General features: G+C 42.4%; 1 protein-coding gene and 2 long non-coding RNA genes across 23 annotated transcripts in view; 2 read left to right on the plus strand and 1 right to left on the minus strand.

The window, feature by feature from the left end:
- The window catches only part of MBNL1 (muscleblind like splicing regulator 1), a 183877-nt gene extending 167770 nt beyond the window's left edge, over positions 1-16107 (minus strand). For 5 of the 21 annotated variants that reach the window (XM_081190433.1, XM_081190446.1, XM_081190442.1 and 2 more), the window contains exon 1: positions 15807-16098. In XM_081190433.1, coding sequence (XP_081046559.1) covers positions 15807-15835 — 29 coding nt within the window. In that variant the 5' untranslated portion in view covers positions 15836-16098. Of the gene's footprint in view, positions 1-15806 lie in introns of all 21 variants that reach the window. The other 16 variants (XM_081190427.1, XM_081190449.1, XM_081190426.1 and 13 more) reach the window with 8 other exon arrangements.
- Positions 237-4209, plus strand: LOC308585231. Its single transcript, XR_014007176.1, has 2 exons — positions 237-2046; positions 2800-4209. It is a non-coding gene; the product is annotated as an uncharacterized lncRNA (long non-coding RNA).
- On the plus strand, positions 14899-15802 carry LOC308585157. The gene is made up of 2 exons (XR_014007089.1): positions 14899-15069; positions 15589-15802. It is a non-coding gene; the product is annotated as an uncharacterized lncRNA (long non-coding RNA).
- Positions 16108-16147: the final 40 nt, after the last annotated feature.

Genomic DNA, 16147 nt, shown 5'->3' on the forward strand with positions numbered 1-16147 from the left:
AGGGACCCCTGACTGTTAGATCCAGTTGCGGACGACTCTGGGGTTGCAGCACTCATCACGCTTTACTGGCCGAGGGAGCCGGCGTACAGCTTCCAGGTCATGTGGCCAGCATGACTAAGCCGCTTCTGGTGAACCAGAACAGTGCACAGAAATGCAGTTTACCTTCCCGCCGGAGTGGTACCTATTTATCTACTTGCCCTTTGACGTGCTTTCGAACTGCTAGGTGGGCAGGAGCAGGGACCGAGCAACGGAAGCTCACCCCATCGCGGGGATTCGAACCACCAACCTTCTGATCAGCAAGCCCTAGGCTCTGTGCCACCCATGTTAAAGATGGCTTTAAAAGAGAAATGGACAAATTCATGGAGGAGAGGAAGATAGCCTTGATGGCTGTGTTCTACCTTCACTGTCGGAGGTGGTATTTATCTGAATGCCAGTTTCTAGAAACCACAGGATGAGAGGGTCCTGCTGTGCTCAAGTCCTGCTTCCCACAGGCCTCTGGTTGACCACCAGGATGCTGGACCAGATGAGTCCTCTGGTCTGATTCAGCAAGCTCTTCTTATGAACTCATAGGTACTCAGATCACTAGCTGTTTACAAGCCTGGCAGTGACACTTCTCTACAGGCTAAAAAGGAAATTATGACTTCTCTTCAGCGACATGTGCAAACATAACACTGGAAGCTATCGTGAAGCAATGAAACCACGTGAGCCGCTCTTCCAAGCTAGCATTGTACAAACTTTCCCTACCCAAATATTTCCTCCCTGCATGCCTTCCATAAGCACTTGGCACTCAACCTTGGCCTTCTGCATTTTCGCACTTCAGGCAACCCCTCCCTTTATTATATAATTAAATAATCTCCATTAACATCACTACTGGCATTGCATCAGACAGACGTTCCAACTGGTAATTAAATTCAACTTTTAAACGATAGGATAGAGGAAAGCAAAATGTTATATTGTCAGCATGTGACAATAACGTAAGTGGATCTCATCTTTACATGACGTATCCTGAAGGATCATCTAGAAAGCAATTTGCTGAATTAAACAGTTCGGACAATCTTCCGTATGCATGCAGAATATTATTTTTTTCAGATTGCTACCGGCTGCACTACTGACATTCCCAGTAAGTGTGAGTGGGAAGAGTCCGTCCTGTCCTTGCAGAACAAGTGGATATAAAAATTATGGGATGCATTGATTATGCAAACATTAACTTGTCAAGTCAGAGCAGCTCAAGGCCAAGGTAAACAAAAAAAGGAATAACTCTCCCCCTTTCTGTCCTATGTTATTATGCCCTTACAATATTATTTTCCTCCTTGCCAAGATTTATTGAATGAAGATAACAATGGTTCTACCAAGTTCTCCCTCTGTATAAAGTCAAACCTTGAAATTTTTAATTGCCTTTACCTGCTTCCATCTATTGCTTGAGCGACTGTGCATTAAGTGTTTAAAAACATAAGCAAATGTCATTTGATTCTTTTCCCTCTCCCTCTCTCTCCTTAAGAAAAATAAAAGACAAACCCTTGAAAAGTACCTAGTTTTAAGCTATTTCTAATCTAGGGTACTCAGTGCAATTACACTGCATTGCGTGTTATCCAAAGTTTGCGGCATCCTGGTGAACTTTCTTCCAATAGAGATTCAGCAAGCAGGACTGCTTTTCCACCTTTAATAGTGGAATAGTTGCGATTTGATCTGACGTAGTTAAGAGTGAATTTGAAGCTGACTGTCTGCACCTTTGGTCGCATGTCGCTGCTATTAGAGAGCGCAGGGTTTTCTTTTCAACACTAATGACAGGTTGTGCCCAAATTGAGAGAGGTTCTGTGGTGGTTGTCAAGCTCCATACACATCCTTGGGTTCCTCCAGTTATGAACATGTTGACACACTGGGCAATAGATATAGGACACGATATAGATTTTCATCTTTGGGAAAAACTTTGGAAGAGTGATCTGAAATTTACAACATGTTATTCCTTGAAGGAGAACTACCTGAAAATGATTTACAGATTGTCTCTGACTCTGATGAGACATGCTAAGATTTATAAGTCTGAATCAGGTAATTGTTGGAGATGCAATGAGACTGAGGGTATGTTCTATCATATGTGGTGGACCTGTAAAAGGGTAAGAGAGTATTGGGAAATAATTTATAATGAGCTGAAAAAAGTGTTTTAAAGTACTTTTTTAAAAAGAGTCCTTTTTGTTGGGGATTAACACAGATGCAAATTTCCAGGTGTCAAAAAAGGCTATTTATGTATGCCACTACTGCAGCTCATGTTTTGTTAGCCAAAAATGGAAAACGAGCGAGGCCCCAACCAAAGAAGAGTGGCAACTTAAACTGATGGAAAATGCGCAGCTTGCAGACCTAACATATAGAATAAGAGAACATGAAAAACATAGGTTTAAGGAAGATTGGAAAATATTTATTGATATATGGAGAGAAATTGTGTATATCTGAAAACATGGGCAGCATTAAGATAAATGCAACAGTGTAAATAAGTTTTGGTGGATGTTATAATAGAATATTGAATGGTTTGGTTTATATAAAATATGCAGGGATTTATGTTGTGCAAAATGAACCATGGAAAGAGAGGAAGGGAAGTCATTGATATTTTAAGTGAATATTATAAAATGTAAAACAGAAATTTAATAAAAATTACAACAAAAAAAGAGAGTTATGAACATGTGTGTATGAAATTGAAGCATAATAGTCCAGAATTCTAATCTTGTGGGAGTATAGATTAGAAGAGGAACTGCATATCGGCAAGAACTATGGATAACATGGTTATTGCGATGAATTTTTTTTCTGCAGCTAATTATTGCTGTCATTAGCAGTACTTTGCCTCAGTACTATCCTCTCCATCTGCCATAATTCTCCTCTAAACTGAGCTCATAAACTGGGAGGCTCACACCATTCAAAGGTAAGTGGCAGAAAACAAATGTTTCCCAAACTATGCTCAGCCACCCAACCCCCTCCACAAATGAAAAGGTTGAGGATCCATTCTGGATCTTTCACAAAAGGCGGATCTTTTGCAGTAGAAGAAAAGGCCTTTTTCTGGTACACTGTTCCGGAATACTAGGTGAATAACGACAGCACCGTGTGTCAGCATGCCAAAAATCCCCACCTCCCTCAGAAAAGGAAGAAAGAAAAAGAAACAGCAACTAAATTGGTAAGTGCAGGAAGGTCCTAGCTCTAGATAAGGAGGAAGACAGAAGGAATGCAACAAATTATGCCTAACACAATCCGTATTGAACACTGTAAAATAAGAACAACTCCCATGACAATCAGTGTTAGTATCTCAATATCAGCAATGAATGAGGAACACCAGGACCTCTCTGAGGAGCTCAGGCTTACATCTGGTTGTGTTATTCCATATTTAGCACAACATGAAACAACTGTAATTTTCTAAAGGAAAATTAAGCACAGGTTAATCAGTGGAATCACAAAGGGCTTTCCCCTGAAATCACATGGGGATTAGCCAGGGAGTGGTGAGTCTGTGGTTCTCCAGATGCTGGACTGCAACTGTCATCATCTCTACCCATTGGGCATGCTGACTGAGGTTGATTGGCACTGGGACTCCAACCACATCTGGAGGGATGCAGGTTCCACACCCATTTCTCTAAGCAAATGTGCTGATGAGTTGGGAATTACATTTGCAAGAGACAAAAACCTGTTGACCATCCTTGCCAGCAGAAGTGCATACAGACTTAGGCTCAGCAATGTGCTACACTCCCATCAAAACTCTTTTGAGGTCAACTCAGCACAGGATTAACAAGGGCACTTAGGGTACATTTTTAATAATATTTTATTTATCTTTCAGGAAAACGACAGGGACACCGTCCAAATGTTGATATTACTTTGTCAAATCTATGGCAGATCTAAGGCATGTGACTTATTACTTTGTTATTCTCAGTGAGCTAAGCAAACAAAACTTAAGACTCTATTTAACTTCTGGCACATGGAAGTCTGAAATTCTAGAAACAAAGTGTCTTTATACCCAGTACAGAAAATGTGTTGCAGTAAGATAAAAGAGCACACTTATTTTTTAAAAGTAGTGCAGTCTACAGATAGGTTGCTTTAATTAACCTGACGCTAAATTAATGAATGGTTATATTCTAAAACCTGAATTGACTCTTTTTTGAGGCAAGCAATATATATACACTGTCAATCAAAATATTTTTAAAAATACAAGAAACAAAAATAAATGAAAATATTAAGAAATTTGCCTACATAAATAGATTGTGGCAAATGTCTATAACATAGACAGTAAAAGTCTTCAGAAACTTCAACATAACACACAAACCATAATCCACAAACTACAAACCATGGTTTGGGGACAATTTGCACGTTCTCAAAGGGTTCCGTGATATTTTACCCAAGAGGGTCAGGTTACTATGGAGAACTGCTGTTTGTGTACTGATATAGTGGCAAATTCCATTGTTCATGGTAGATGATGAACATACGACTACAACTCCCATTGGGAAAGTACAAAGCTATCCATCCTCAGGCTGCTTTGAGACCACATTGCAAAATGTAAACTGGTCCTTAGTTTTAAAAAAATCAAATATCAAAAAAGGGACTTGGATTTGTCGATTACCAATTTATCTCTAGCATAACCAAGTAGGTTTTGAATGAATAATGTATCTTACAGTGAGTGTCCAAAATTTGACAAATATTGGATTTGTGTGCAAATATTAAGACTCACCCCCAGATGAATTATGCTGTGCCTGGGGAGAAACTATTGTCTCACTTTTGGGACATGAAAAGCAAATGCTGACAATCAGCATCTAGGTGCCTGCCAGCATCTACCAGCATGTTTCTGAAATGTCAGACATTTGCAAAATTTGTCTGGGATTGCCTGCATTCATGTGTGAACAACAACATTCATCCATTTTTGAGCACTCACCTTAATATCTACACAGATATGCACGAGAAACAGGGAATTGATATGCTGATGGGCAAACCATCTTTATACACACAAACAGAGGAACATAAAAGAAATCGTGTGATACTCCCCCCTGAAAAGTAATGGCCTCATTCAGATGTAATGAGCGGGCGCTACAGGGAGCCTTGTGCAGTCTCCCATCTCCTCCTCTTCCTCCAGAACAGCTGCTAGGAGGCATTCAAACCCTTTCACTTCCATTTTGTCTTAACTGCAGCTTGCTGTGTTGCCCAAACCCACACAAACTTGTGGCTAATCTTTAACTGCAGTTTCTTGAAGCATGAAAACGTCAAGCCATCGTTTACGGAGCTGGTTTGTTTCAACTAACCATAGTTAAACCTGGTTGAGGGTTCAAGTGACACATCAAAAATGGAAGGAGAAGCCCCAGATTTCTCCATGGCTACACCAGAGTAGGGGACAAATACAACCCCTGCGTTTATGAAATAGTCTGTCATGTGCCGACAGAGGAAAAGCAGCCATGCACTGTGGCATTATTGACTCTGGATGGTTATAAACTTTGTGGCCGCACTATTAGACATGTGCATGTGAGTGCGGCAGTAGAATCACACAAATGAGGTGGGCATGTTTTTTAAAGACTTGAGACCTTAATGGACTGATTTCTCTGTCCACGTGACTGTTGCTGCTATAGCATGGGTTTTTATTTATTAAGCCTTATTTATTAAAGAGGGAGGAGTACACAAGTCCAAGATTTGGACCACTGAACATTAAACCATGGTTGGTGCTACTTCCAAACACAACCGAAGAGTGAACAGGGTATTTGCTTGGTTTCTGCTCTTCCACAAAACATGAAGGAAAAATATCGTTTCAGGTTGCTAGTGGAACAAAGTCCCAATGTCCTTAATGGCAATAAAAGAACAGACAGATTCCAGTTCATTGCGGCTCTCACAAGGAAACCGCCCGAGTTTGCCAAATTATTTAATTGTTACAAAAATAAGGTTTCTAACTCAGTGGGTAAAGGTGAGAATATGCAAGTCATCTCCTGCATCTCAGCTGCAGGGCAGAATTGATGAAAGTAAATGAGGAATCATTCGAATTAGACTGCACCAGCTGAACGGTGACCAATTGTATGCAAATGATATGACACAGTTTTAGGGGACAATGTCCAGCAGCACAAATCACCAAAGATATTTTGCAGAGCAAAGTTTGACTCCCATATAATAATGATCTTTGGAAAACATAATTTTTAATTTAATGTAAATACCGTAAGATTTTGATTTTGACACACAAGAGAAAAGTACCTATAAGATAAGCTCTGGAGAACAAATACTTATGGTGGCAACAACTTTTAACCTAAAATGTATTTTTATTCCATTTTTTCACCTTCTATTTCTCCTCAGGTGAATGATAGTGGTGGAGAAATGAACTAGCTATTCTAGTCATCAGGAGGCGTTAAGGCCTGTCTACCTAATCACAGGGGTTATTTGCTACATTTTCCTGCTACCTCTCCATTAAATTTCACAACAGAAGCTTTTACAACTGAGCATATAAAAAACAGAAATCCAGAGGTCTATTTACACAGGCAGCCGATGTAATGGCGGCTAATGCCATATACCAGAGAAGAAAGCAATGCAGCTTTTCTTTGCAAGTCTCCTTTTAGCCACAGTCTGCTCTGTGCAATAATGCATCCCTTCTGAGCAGCTCATATTTCAATCCATATAAACTGAGTTTCAATCCATAAATCAAGTCTGCTCCCAGAAACCCAAAATAGTAGCCACAGTTACTTTGCTGTTATTAGTTAATGCTGCTTCACAAACTGTCCACGTACTGAAAAGCAAAACAACAGAGGTCCTAGTAATTTGGACAGTCCTGCAATATTTGCACACCCCTAATGGGGCTTTCCCATCCCCTCCCAGTCCAGTTATTCAGGCCATAACTAGAAGTAAACAATCAGTTCCAGAAATAAGGGGATGCCATTGCTTTTGAGTTTCTCAGGCCACCAGATCACATTCCTGTGCGTAGGCTATGAGCTGCTTCTCCCATGCCCATCCACAAACATCATCAATAACAAAACTGTCCAAAGCCAATTTGCAAAAAAATTCAAAAGGCGCTCTGTCATTGAGGGAGAAATCCTATACAAAGAAGATGCCTTAGAGCAAGCCAGTGCAAATTAAGCCAGCATAAAGTTACACTCAATATCCACCAAGCTCAGCTGGGAGGAAGGAGATATGCTGGCATTTTTTGATTCTATATCCGGCTGATTTGATTCTATATCCGGCACGCATATGTACTCAGTACTTGGTTTGTGCCCCTTTTGCATCAATTACTGTCTCAATGTGGCGTGGCATGGATGCTATCAGCCTGTGGCACTGCTGAGGTGTTATGGAAGACCAGGAAGCTTCAATAGCAGCCTTCAGCTCTTCTGCATTGCTCAGTCTCATGTCTCTCATCTGTCTCTTGGCAATGCCTCATAGATTCTCTATGGGGTTCAGGTCATGCAAGTTTGCTGGCCAGTCAAGCACAGTAATCTCATGGGCACAGGTTTTGGTACTTTTGGCAGTGTGGGCAGGTGCCAGAGTCCTGCAGGAAAATGAAGACAGCATCCCCATAAAGCTCGTCTGTGGAGGGAAGCATGAAGTGCTCCAAAATCTCCTGGTAGATGGCTGTGTTGACCCTGGACTTAATGGAGAACAGTGGACCAACACCAGCTGATGACATGGCTCCCCAAATCAACACAGACTGTGGAAACTTCACACTGGACTTCAAGCATCTGGCATTGTGTGCCTCCCCATTCTTCCTCCAGACTCTGGGTCCTTGGTTTCCAAATGAGATGCAAAAGCTGCTCTCATCAGAAAAGAGATTTGGGGAGTCATGTCATCAGCTGGTGTTGGTCTACTGTGCTTCATTAAATATATTAGTTTCATATATTAGTTTCACCTTTTAAGTTGAATTAGTGAAATAATTGAACTTTTCCACGATATTCTAATTTTCCGAGTTTCACCTGTACACAGTGTCTAACGTCTAACCCTTGGAAGCGGGTTGAGACATCCACATTACTGTGAAAGGAAGAGCTGCCCAAAGGGATTCAGCACATGAGAAACTTCACAAACCTAGCATGCTGAAAGCATACTTTTTTGCCACATGTTATGTTGCAAGAATGCCCTGGAAACTTTTTTTTATGATGAGGCAACCTGCAAACGCAATGAATAAATAAAGGGTCATGGAGCCCACTGGATAGCACGATGTAAGAAATGATACTTCAAACCTAGGATAGCTGCAAAACAGATTGCAGCACGCAGCAGGTGGGATTCTCTAAAAGCCGAGGTTTCACACCCGGTCTAAACAAATGCACAAGCCTATTTCACAGTGTGAAAATGTAGCTGTGACGTTCGTGTAAGCATTTGCAAACCTGATCGGCAAACCTTATTTTTATTTTCTTTTATAAAACCAAAGTGTCCCTCGATATGCATATTTTTAGGACGGATTACACAATAAATGATAAAACAAAGAAACAGCGCCACCGACATATATCTCCCTCCCCCCATGTTCAAAAGCAATAGAACAGGGAACCAACACATCCATAATCCATATAGCTAAATGCATGCAGAATCTAGAGCAGCGTCTCTCAACCTAGTGCCCTCCCCCCGCCATGTTCCTGGATATCAATTCCTATCACCCCTGACTATGAGCCATGCTGGCTGGGGCTGATAAGAGTTGCAGTCCAAAACATCTGGAGGAGACTAAGTTGGGGAAACTAACTAGAGTGCAAGACTAGGGCTTAAATTGCTACTCTGCCATGAAGCTCACTGGGGGACCTTGAGCCAATCGTGCGCGCACTCTCTCAACCTAACCTTGGTTGTCACTCAATGCTTGCTCATTTTTCTATTATTATTATTATTATTATTATTATTATTATTATTATTATTATTACTACTACTACTACTACTACTACTACTACTGATTTTAGGTTATGATGGGCTGATCTCCTTGGGGACAAAGAGTGGGAAGAAAAGTATTTCAAACAACCCACTTCACAGGGCTTGGATAGTGGGGGAGGAAGTACCATGTGTGCCACCTTGAAGTCAGTGTTAGAAATTAGCCAGGAGCCAGGCGCGTTTTGCTACTAGCGCGGGTCTAATTATGATCACATGGAGATCTCTGGATGCCAGGTTGGCGACTGACATCTCCATCTGGCTGGCCCCTCCAAGTTTCTTAAGCAGGTAAGCAGAAGAGCTTATTTACTGCATTTATTTCCCAACTTTTCCTCTAAGGAGGACATGGTTCACACACACATATCCCTCCTCAGTTAATCCCAATGACAACTCTGTTAAGAGGCTGTGACTGGCCCAAGGTCACCCAGTTAACTTCCTGACTGAGTGGGGATTTGAACCCCGATCTCCCAGATCCTAGTCCGACACTCTAACCACTGCACCACACCATCTTCCTAGAGTACCTCTTCTATGGGGTAGTTATATAAATGAAGTAGGTAGATAAATATGGAGAAAGCAAAATGTCACTTAGAGAAGGGTCTGAAATGTTTTCCTTGAAGCTTGAATTTGTTTTATTCTGGGTTGTTTTATTTGATGTTTTAATGTGTTGTAAACCGTGTGGAGATTTTTTCTTTAAAATATAAAGTGGAACAGAAATGAAATTAATAATAATAATAATAATAATAATAATAATAATAATAATAATAATAATTCCAACTGCAAAAAGCACCTAGACATTCTGTTGTGGCAACCATAATCCAGGTTTCAGATGCCATTTGGCAAATATATATATACATAGATATAGATATATAGATATATAGATATATAGATATATAGATATATAGATATAGATAGATATAGATAGATATAGAGATATATATATATAAGGGTAAAGGTACCCCTGCCCGTACGGGCCAGTCTTGACAGACTCTAGGGTTGTGCGCTCATCTCACTCTAGAGGCCGGGAGCCGGCGCCATCCGCAGACACTTCCGGGTCACGTGGCCAGCGTGACGAAGCTGCTCTGGCGAGCCAGCACCAGAGCAGCACACGGAACGCCGTTTACCTTCCCACTATAAAGTGGTACCTATTTATCTACTTTTAAGGGTGCTTTCGAACTGCTAGGTGGGCAGGAGCTGGGACCAAAAGACGGGAGCTCACCCCGCCGCGGGGATTCGAACCGCCGACCATACGATCGGCAAGTCCTAGGCACTGTGGTTTTACCCACAGCGCCACCCGCGTCCCATCACATATATATATATATAGAGAGAGAGAGAGAGAGAGTGTGTTTCAAACACAGCTATAAAGTGCCAAGATATGAAGGATTACACAACCTAGTTCTGCAACCCAAAGGGGCCTGTGAGCATCTTGAGCTCCTCAAACAGCCACCACATGGGAAATGGCTTTTGAAGCATAAAGATGCTTTTTAAAACCTGTTTGCGATATGGGCTTATGGAGTCAGCCGAGTCTGCTGTTCAAAGGGAGGTGGCATTAAAAAATTCCAGTGGGTATGTTCAAACTTCTGTACGTTCTTGACACAGCTCTAAGGATCCTAGCCTTAAACTCTGTGCCTCATAGAAGCCAAGAAATACTTTTCAAATATACTGCTATAATGCTAAACTGCTCAATAGAACTGGGCAGTTCTATCTGTATATATCATTATTATTATTTATTATTTATTGAACTTATATATTGCCCTGTAAACTTAGGGATCGCATCGCTCCATCCCTCATGCAAACACAATTTGCAACCTGCGCAACAAACAAGGCCCAGAGCATCTATCTATCCAGCACTTCAGGAACTCAAGCCAGTGGTGATGTTCCACGTTGCATAATGATCTGCAGCATGAGAAGTAAAAGGCCAGCTAAATGCCCCTTTTAGGTTTACACAATAAATGACTGATCTCTTCTTCCAATACCCTGTTTAAGAAATGGATTTTCAAGCATCTTCTCAACCTTATCAAAATGATTTAGTGCAGAAACACTCCATTGCACGGTACTCTGGCCTTAATCACTCAAGAAGGAATTGTTTAGCAGCGAATACGTAAAGAGGTGCTCTGAAGAAACAGTAATTCTAAATAATAATGGAATCCAATTAGGGTGCCTGGAACATTTATAGGATAACCTGGTTTTATCCTATAAAACCAGGTTATCCTATAAATGTTATAGGATAACCTGGTTTTACGTTCTCTAGCGTTGCCAAGGAAAGAAGGTGACTGTGATTTTCCAGTTGTCTTCTACATTTCCCCCCGCACCGGTACCTGCCGAAAAAATCTTAGGGCCTCACATTGGTCCAACAGAGACCTCTCGAAGATGCAGTAAACGTGAACCAACAGGCAAATAGATACTTTTATCCCAGAGATTTGATAGTGGTGCAGAGATGTAAGCTCTGAATCTGTATGTGGGAGGTGCAAGTTTAAGGTGGAGTGTGTGTGATCTGCACAAAAACAGGGCAAATGTTACATGAAATTTGCATGTGCAGATTTATACGTATAGATGTGAATTTTCAGAATTGCTATTATTTAAATTGAAATGCAATGCACCGCACAGCAGTGGGAAATAATAATAATATTTTATTTTTAATAATAATAATAATAATAATAATAATAATAATAATAATAATAATAATAATAATAATAATAATTTATACCCCACCCATCTGGCTGGGTTTCCACAGCCACTCTGGGCAGCTTCCAACAAAATATTAAAATACAATAGTCCGTCAAACATTAAAAGCCTCCCTAAACAGGGCTGCCTACAGATGTCTTCAGAAAGGCTATGATCTGGTACCCTGTGTGCCTGATCTGTCTTGCTGACTCCTGATAGCCAACTTCAATGCCACTCTTGTTCTCCTCCGTCACCTTTAAGCTGAGCTTGCACCAGACAGCCTGTCAAGTAGACGGCTTCTTCAAACACAGGACTGCCTTCTGTAAACTCTAGCCACGGAGCTGCAATGAGGTGTTCCGAAATCTTGAGGTAGCATAAGAACAAAAAAATAAGCACACTCATCCACATGCACATATTTTAAAAAAAAGAAAACTTGCATTAAACTCCCCTTCTGAATTGGGCCTTGAGACAACAGTCTAGTTCAGTCACCACCTTGGGCTGATCGCTCAACCATGGTTGGGGGAGATGGGCTTCAAGGCTCCACCATCGCCCTTCTTCCTCTTCCTACATGAATCCCTCCTTTCCTAGCTACCACAACATTTGGACCACGCTACGTGTGTGGCGCTGTGGGTTAAACCACAGAGCCTAGGACTTGCTGATCAGAAGGTCGGCGGTTCGAATCCCTGCAACGGGGTGAGCTCCCGTTGCTTGGTCCCTGTTCCTGCCAACCTAGCAATTCGAAAGCACGTCAAAGTGCAAGTAGATAAATAGGTACCGCTTCGGTGGGAAGGTAAACGGCGTTTCCGTGCGCTGCTCTGGTTCGCCAGAAGCGGCTTAGTCATGCTGGCCACATGACCCGGAAGCTGTACGCCGGCTCCCTCGGCCAGTAAAGCAAGATGAGCGTCACAACCCCAGAGTCGGCCATGACTGGACCTAATGGTCAGGGATCCCTTTACCTTTACTTTACCTATGGTTACCACTGCACAAGGTAGTTCCCCATGACCACCTCAAAACAAGGATCAGGAACCCGGTTTCAAATTCTGATTTGAAAGTCAACTAGGACCAGGAGCCACCGTTCAGGGATGAGGGCCCTCCAGATGTTGCTGGGCTTCGATTCAATTCATCCCTAACAGCTGGCCATGCTGTCTGAGGCTGGTGGGAGCTGGGCATCCCACAAGATTGGGAAGGCCACAGGTTCCACACCCCTGCTATAGTTAATCTGGGTCAGATGTTACAGCAAACTATAACTCCTTATCGCTAACCAAAAACAGGGAAGAAGGGAAAGCAAATGAGAAGCTAGGGGTGGCAGAGGAGAAGGAAGGAAGGAAGGAAGGAAGGAAGGAAGGATCAGAGAAGCCCACAAAGCACTCCAGATATCTAAATTAGGCCAATATTGAATTGTTATCACTGCTTTTGAAGAGGGCTAGAATTTAATCTGCTTTTCAACAAAAGCACCCTCTTATGCGGATACAATAAAGGAAGAGCACGCAGCTTATCTTCTACCTATAATTAATGAGCACGGTCCTTTTATCACTTTCCCCCTCTCCCTCCACCCTACTTTTTCTCTCTCACCTTTGACCTATATCAAAATTTTATGATCATTCCATACACATTTTGCCACATTTCCTTGAAACAGCACGCCTGCAAGTCTCTATCAGATACTTAGGTAGCCTGATCAGTCCTTTTGCCATAAATGCTTAGCAAATGAAGGAGCGCTACCAATTTCTGCAGCACCATTAACTATTCCGTTATTTATGAAATCTCACAGCACAACCGGATAGGTGTCTACTCAAAAGTAAACCAATAAGGCTTATTCCTGGAAAAGGCAGTCTAGATCTACAGCCTTGGTATGTGTTTATTGTAGTTGGAGTAGATGAATTACTCCTATTAAAATGTCTACTCACAGGCAAGCCCCACCGAGTTCAATGGCACTTACTCCCGGGTAAGTAAGGTATAGGACCGAGGCCTAAATAAACGTAAGGAACAAAATGCCTCCAAAATCAGATCCGCCCGCAAAGACACTGTGTTTATTCCAAAACACCCTATGTGAGCAGTTGTAACTTTAGTTCCCAAAGTAATTTCCAGACACTGGTGCCCAGGTGTATGAGCTCGGCTGAGACTCCTTGAAGTTCTCTTTAGTCATGGTGGGGCAGTTGTAAGATTTTGCAACAGGATTGCTCAGTCTCCTTTACAGGCCACTGAAAATTCCTTAAGCAACACCATTCCCTCCCCCCAACATGCGTCTAACTCTGAATTCGTATCTTCCCTACTGCAACAATTAACCGATTATACTGGCTGTTTTCACTTTCTGCCTTTAGGACATGTTCAGATGATTGACCACATGACTTTTCGTCCACATCAAAAGGTTTTCAGCTGTTGTGAAAATCCTTGTGAACTGACAGCTAGCTCTCCTTTGGCGATGTACTGCTTAAAAGAAATTGCAATACGCAGCCAAGCACCAGAGGAAATAGGAGTATCTTGGAGACTTCGAATCATATTGCTAACTGAACAGTCAAGCTCTATCTAAAACACTGATAATGATTCCTCAAAACACGTAAACATTTGTAAAGTAAGGATATATAACCACACAAGTTGAATACAGAAAGCCCGATGAAGAGGCCTAAAAACCTGCAAACTAATGTTCTCCTAATATAGAATATATAGACTCAGTATTACATTATATATAATGTATATATTCTCAAGATGAGTATGTATTATTTATCTTGTGAACTGCCCTCTCTGACCTTTGGATGAAGGGAGGTATACAAAGTTAATTAATTATAATTAAGATGGCACAACTATAGATAAACCCACACAGATTCTCTCTCTCTAAAAAAAAAAATTCCCTTAAGAGTTTTGATCACTTTAGGAATAACCTGTGTCTGCCAACAATTCACTTTTAGCATTTAAGAACCTCTGTATCTACCAGGGAGTGAACTGGCTCTTTCTGCCTACCTGTGCCAGTTAACTACTTTGGAGACAAGACTGTACACTGCACCACAGTTAACATCCCCCTAGAGAAACCTGAATCATAATGTTTTCTCATGATGCAGTGCTATTAACAAATTCCTGCCCATTAAAGGACACACAATCTGATCTCTCTGTCTCTCTCACAGACACTTCTGGATTTAAAATATAATCAATAGGATGGGTTTTAAAATGCTATTTCATTCCTTATAAAGGCAAACTTGCATATATCAAACTTCAGTTACTATGTGCCACGTATAGTTGAGCACTGGGAAAATTTGTGTTGTTTATTTTATAAATACAAAACAAAACTTCCCCACCCTTTGGGGAGGGGGGTTTCCTGCCCTACCAACTTGTGCAAAAGCCCTGAGATCCCAAATGACAGCGCCTTCCATAAAAGGAAGCCCAGCCAGAGATGGCACCCACCATTTATGTGCAGGAAGGCAAGAAATTAACCTCTCCGGCAGACGCATTTGGCCCACTTTTCAAAAAGGAAAGTGAGACTGAACAGGCGGGCGAGTGAGTCTACTACCCCTTCCCGAAAATCAGGATGGGGAGGAAACACCTTGCAAGGAAACCAGCCTCAAACCCTGCTGGACCTTGTGGCAATGATGGCTTGCGGTAGGTCGCTGGGGCTGTGAAATGGGAGGGTTGTCAAAGTCCCGTGGAGGAGAGAGAGAGAGCCGGTGCCCGGTCTATAATAAGAGGGCATTGCAGCACACAGCCAAGTTCAGGGGGGTAATTTAAGCTTGGAAGAAAGGTCAGGGAGTGATTGGGGAGGGAGACCTTTCCATGCACCTGCTCAAGCCGGTGTCTCCAAGCTCCCGTGCGCGCGCGCGCGCGCCTGTCTCTCTCTCTCCCTCTCCCTCTCCGTGTGTATGTGTCTGGTTACGTGCGTAAAAGACTGCAAAACTGCACGACCCTGCAGAGCGATACAGGCGCGCACGCACGGGCAGGAAGCGGCTGCTCGGAGCAGAACTGCAGCCCCTGCTCCCTTCCTTTTTAAATAAAAAATAAATAAAATCTCCTTTCTGAGGCGCGATCGGAAAGCCTTGAAGTGTCTATGGGGCGGGGGGGGGGGTAGAATAATATCCCTGCACTTCTTAACATCTCACTTCCTCCCTCCTCTCCTTCTTTTAGCCACCACCGGGTGTGTTTTTGGAAAGCGTGGTGTTTAAATAAAATTTTAAAAAAACCCACTACCACCACCTCTAGCCCCGATCTGCCAGAACCTGAAGGATCGGCGACATGTCACGACGGCGACAACGCGATCGTCGAAAGCCAGATGGCGATGATGAAAGAGGAGAAGAAAAAGGCGCGGGGTTAAAAAACATAAAATTAAAACACGCTCTTCTTACCTCTCACATTTCCTTCCAGAGGCAACCATCAGATTGTAGACAGATCGACCAAGGCATTGTGGGGGATTCGCGAGAGAGGATGACCAAGAAATTGGGAGGGGGAAAAACACCCAAAAGAAAAAAGAAAAAAAGAAAAGGGGGGAAAGGAAAAAAAAAAGATGGGGACTTGTCACACGCCTCCGTCACAGTGGCATTCTCGTCGCCCCAATCCTCATGCAACTGCAGTGCAAAGGGGGGGAAGCAGAGGAGAGCGAGCGAGCGCGCGCGCGAGAAAGGGAGAGAGACAGTTGCCGACGGCTGTGCGCTGCACACTCTTATCTGTAATGTCTGGTTTCCGCTGC

This window comes from Podarcis bocagei (assembly GCF_964188305.1).
Source record: "Podarcis bocagei genome assembly, chromosome: 4".
Lineage (NCBI taxonomy): Eukaryota > Metazoa > Chordata > Lepidosauria > Squamata > Lacertidae > Podarcis > Podarcis bocagei.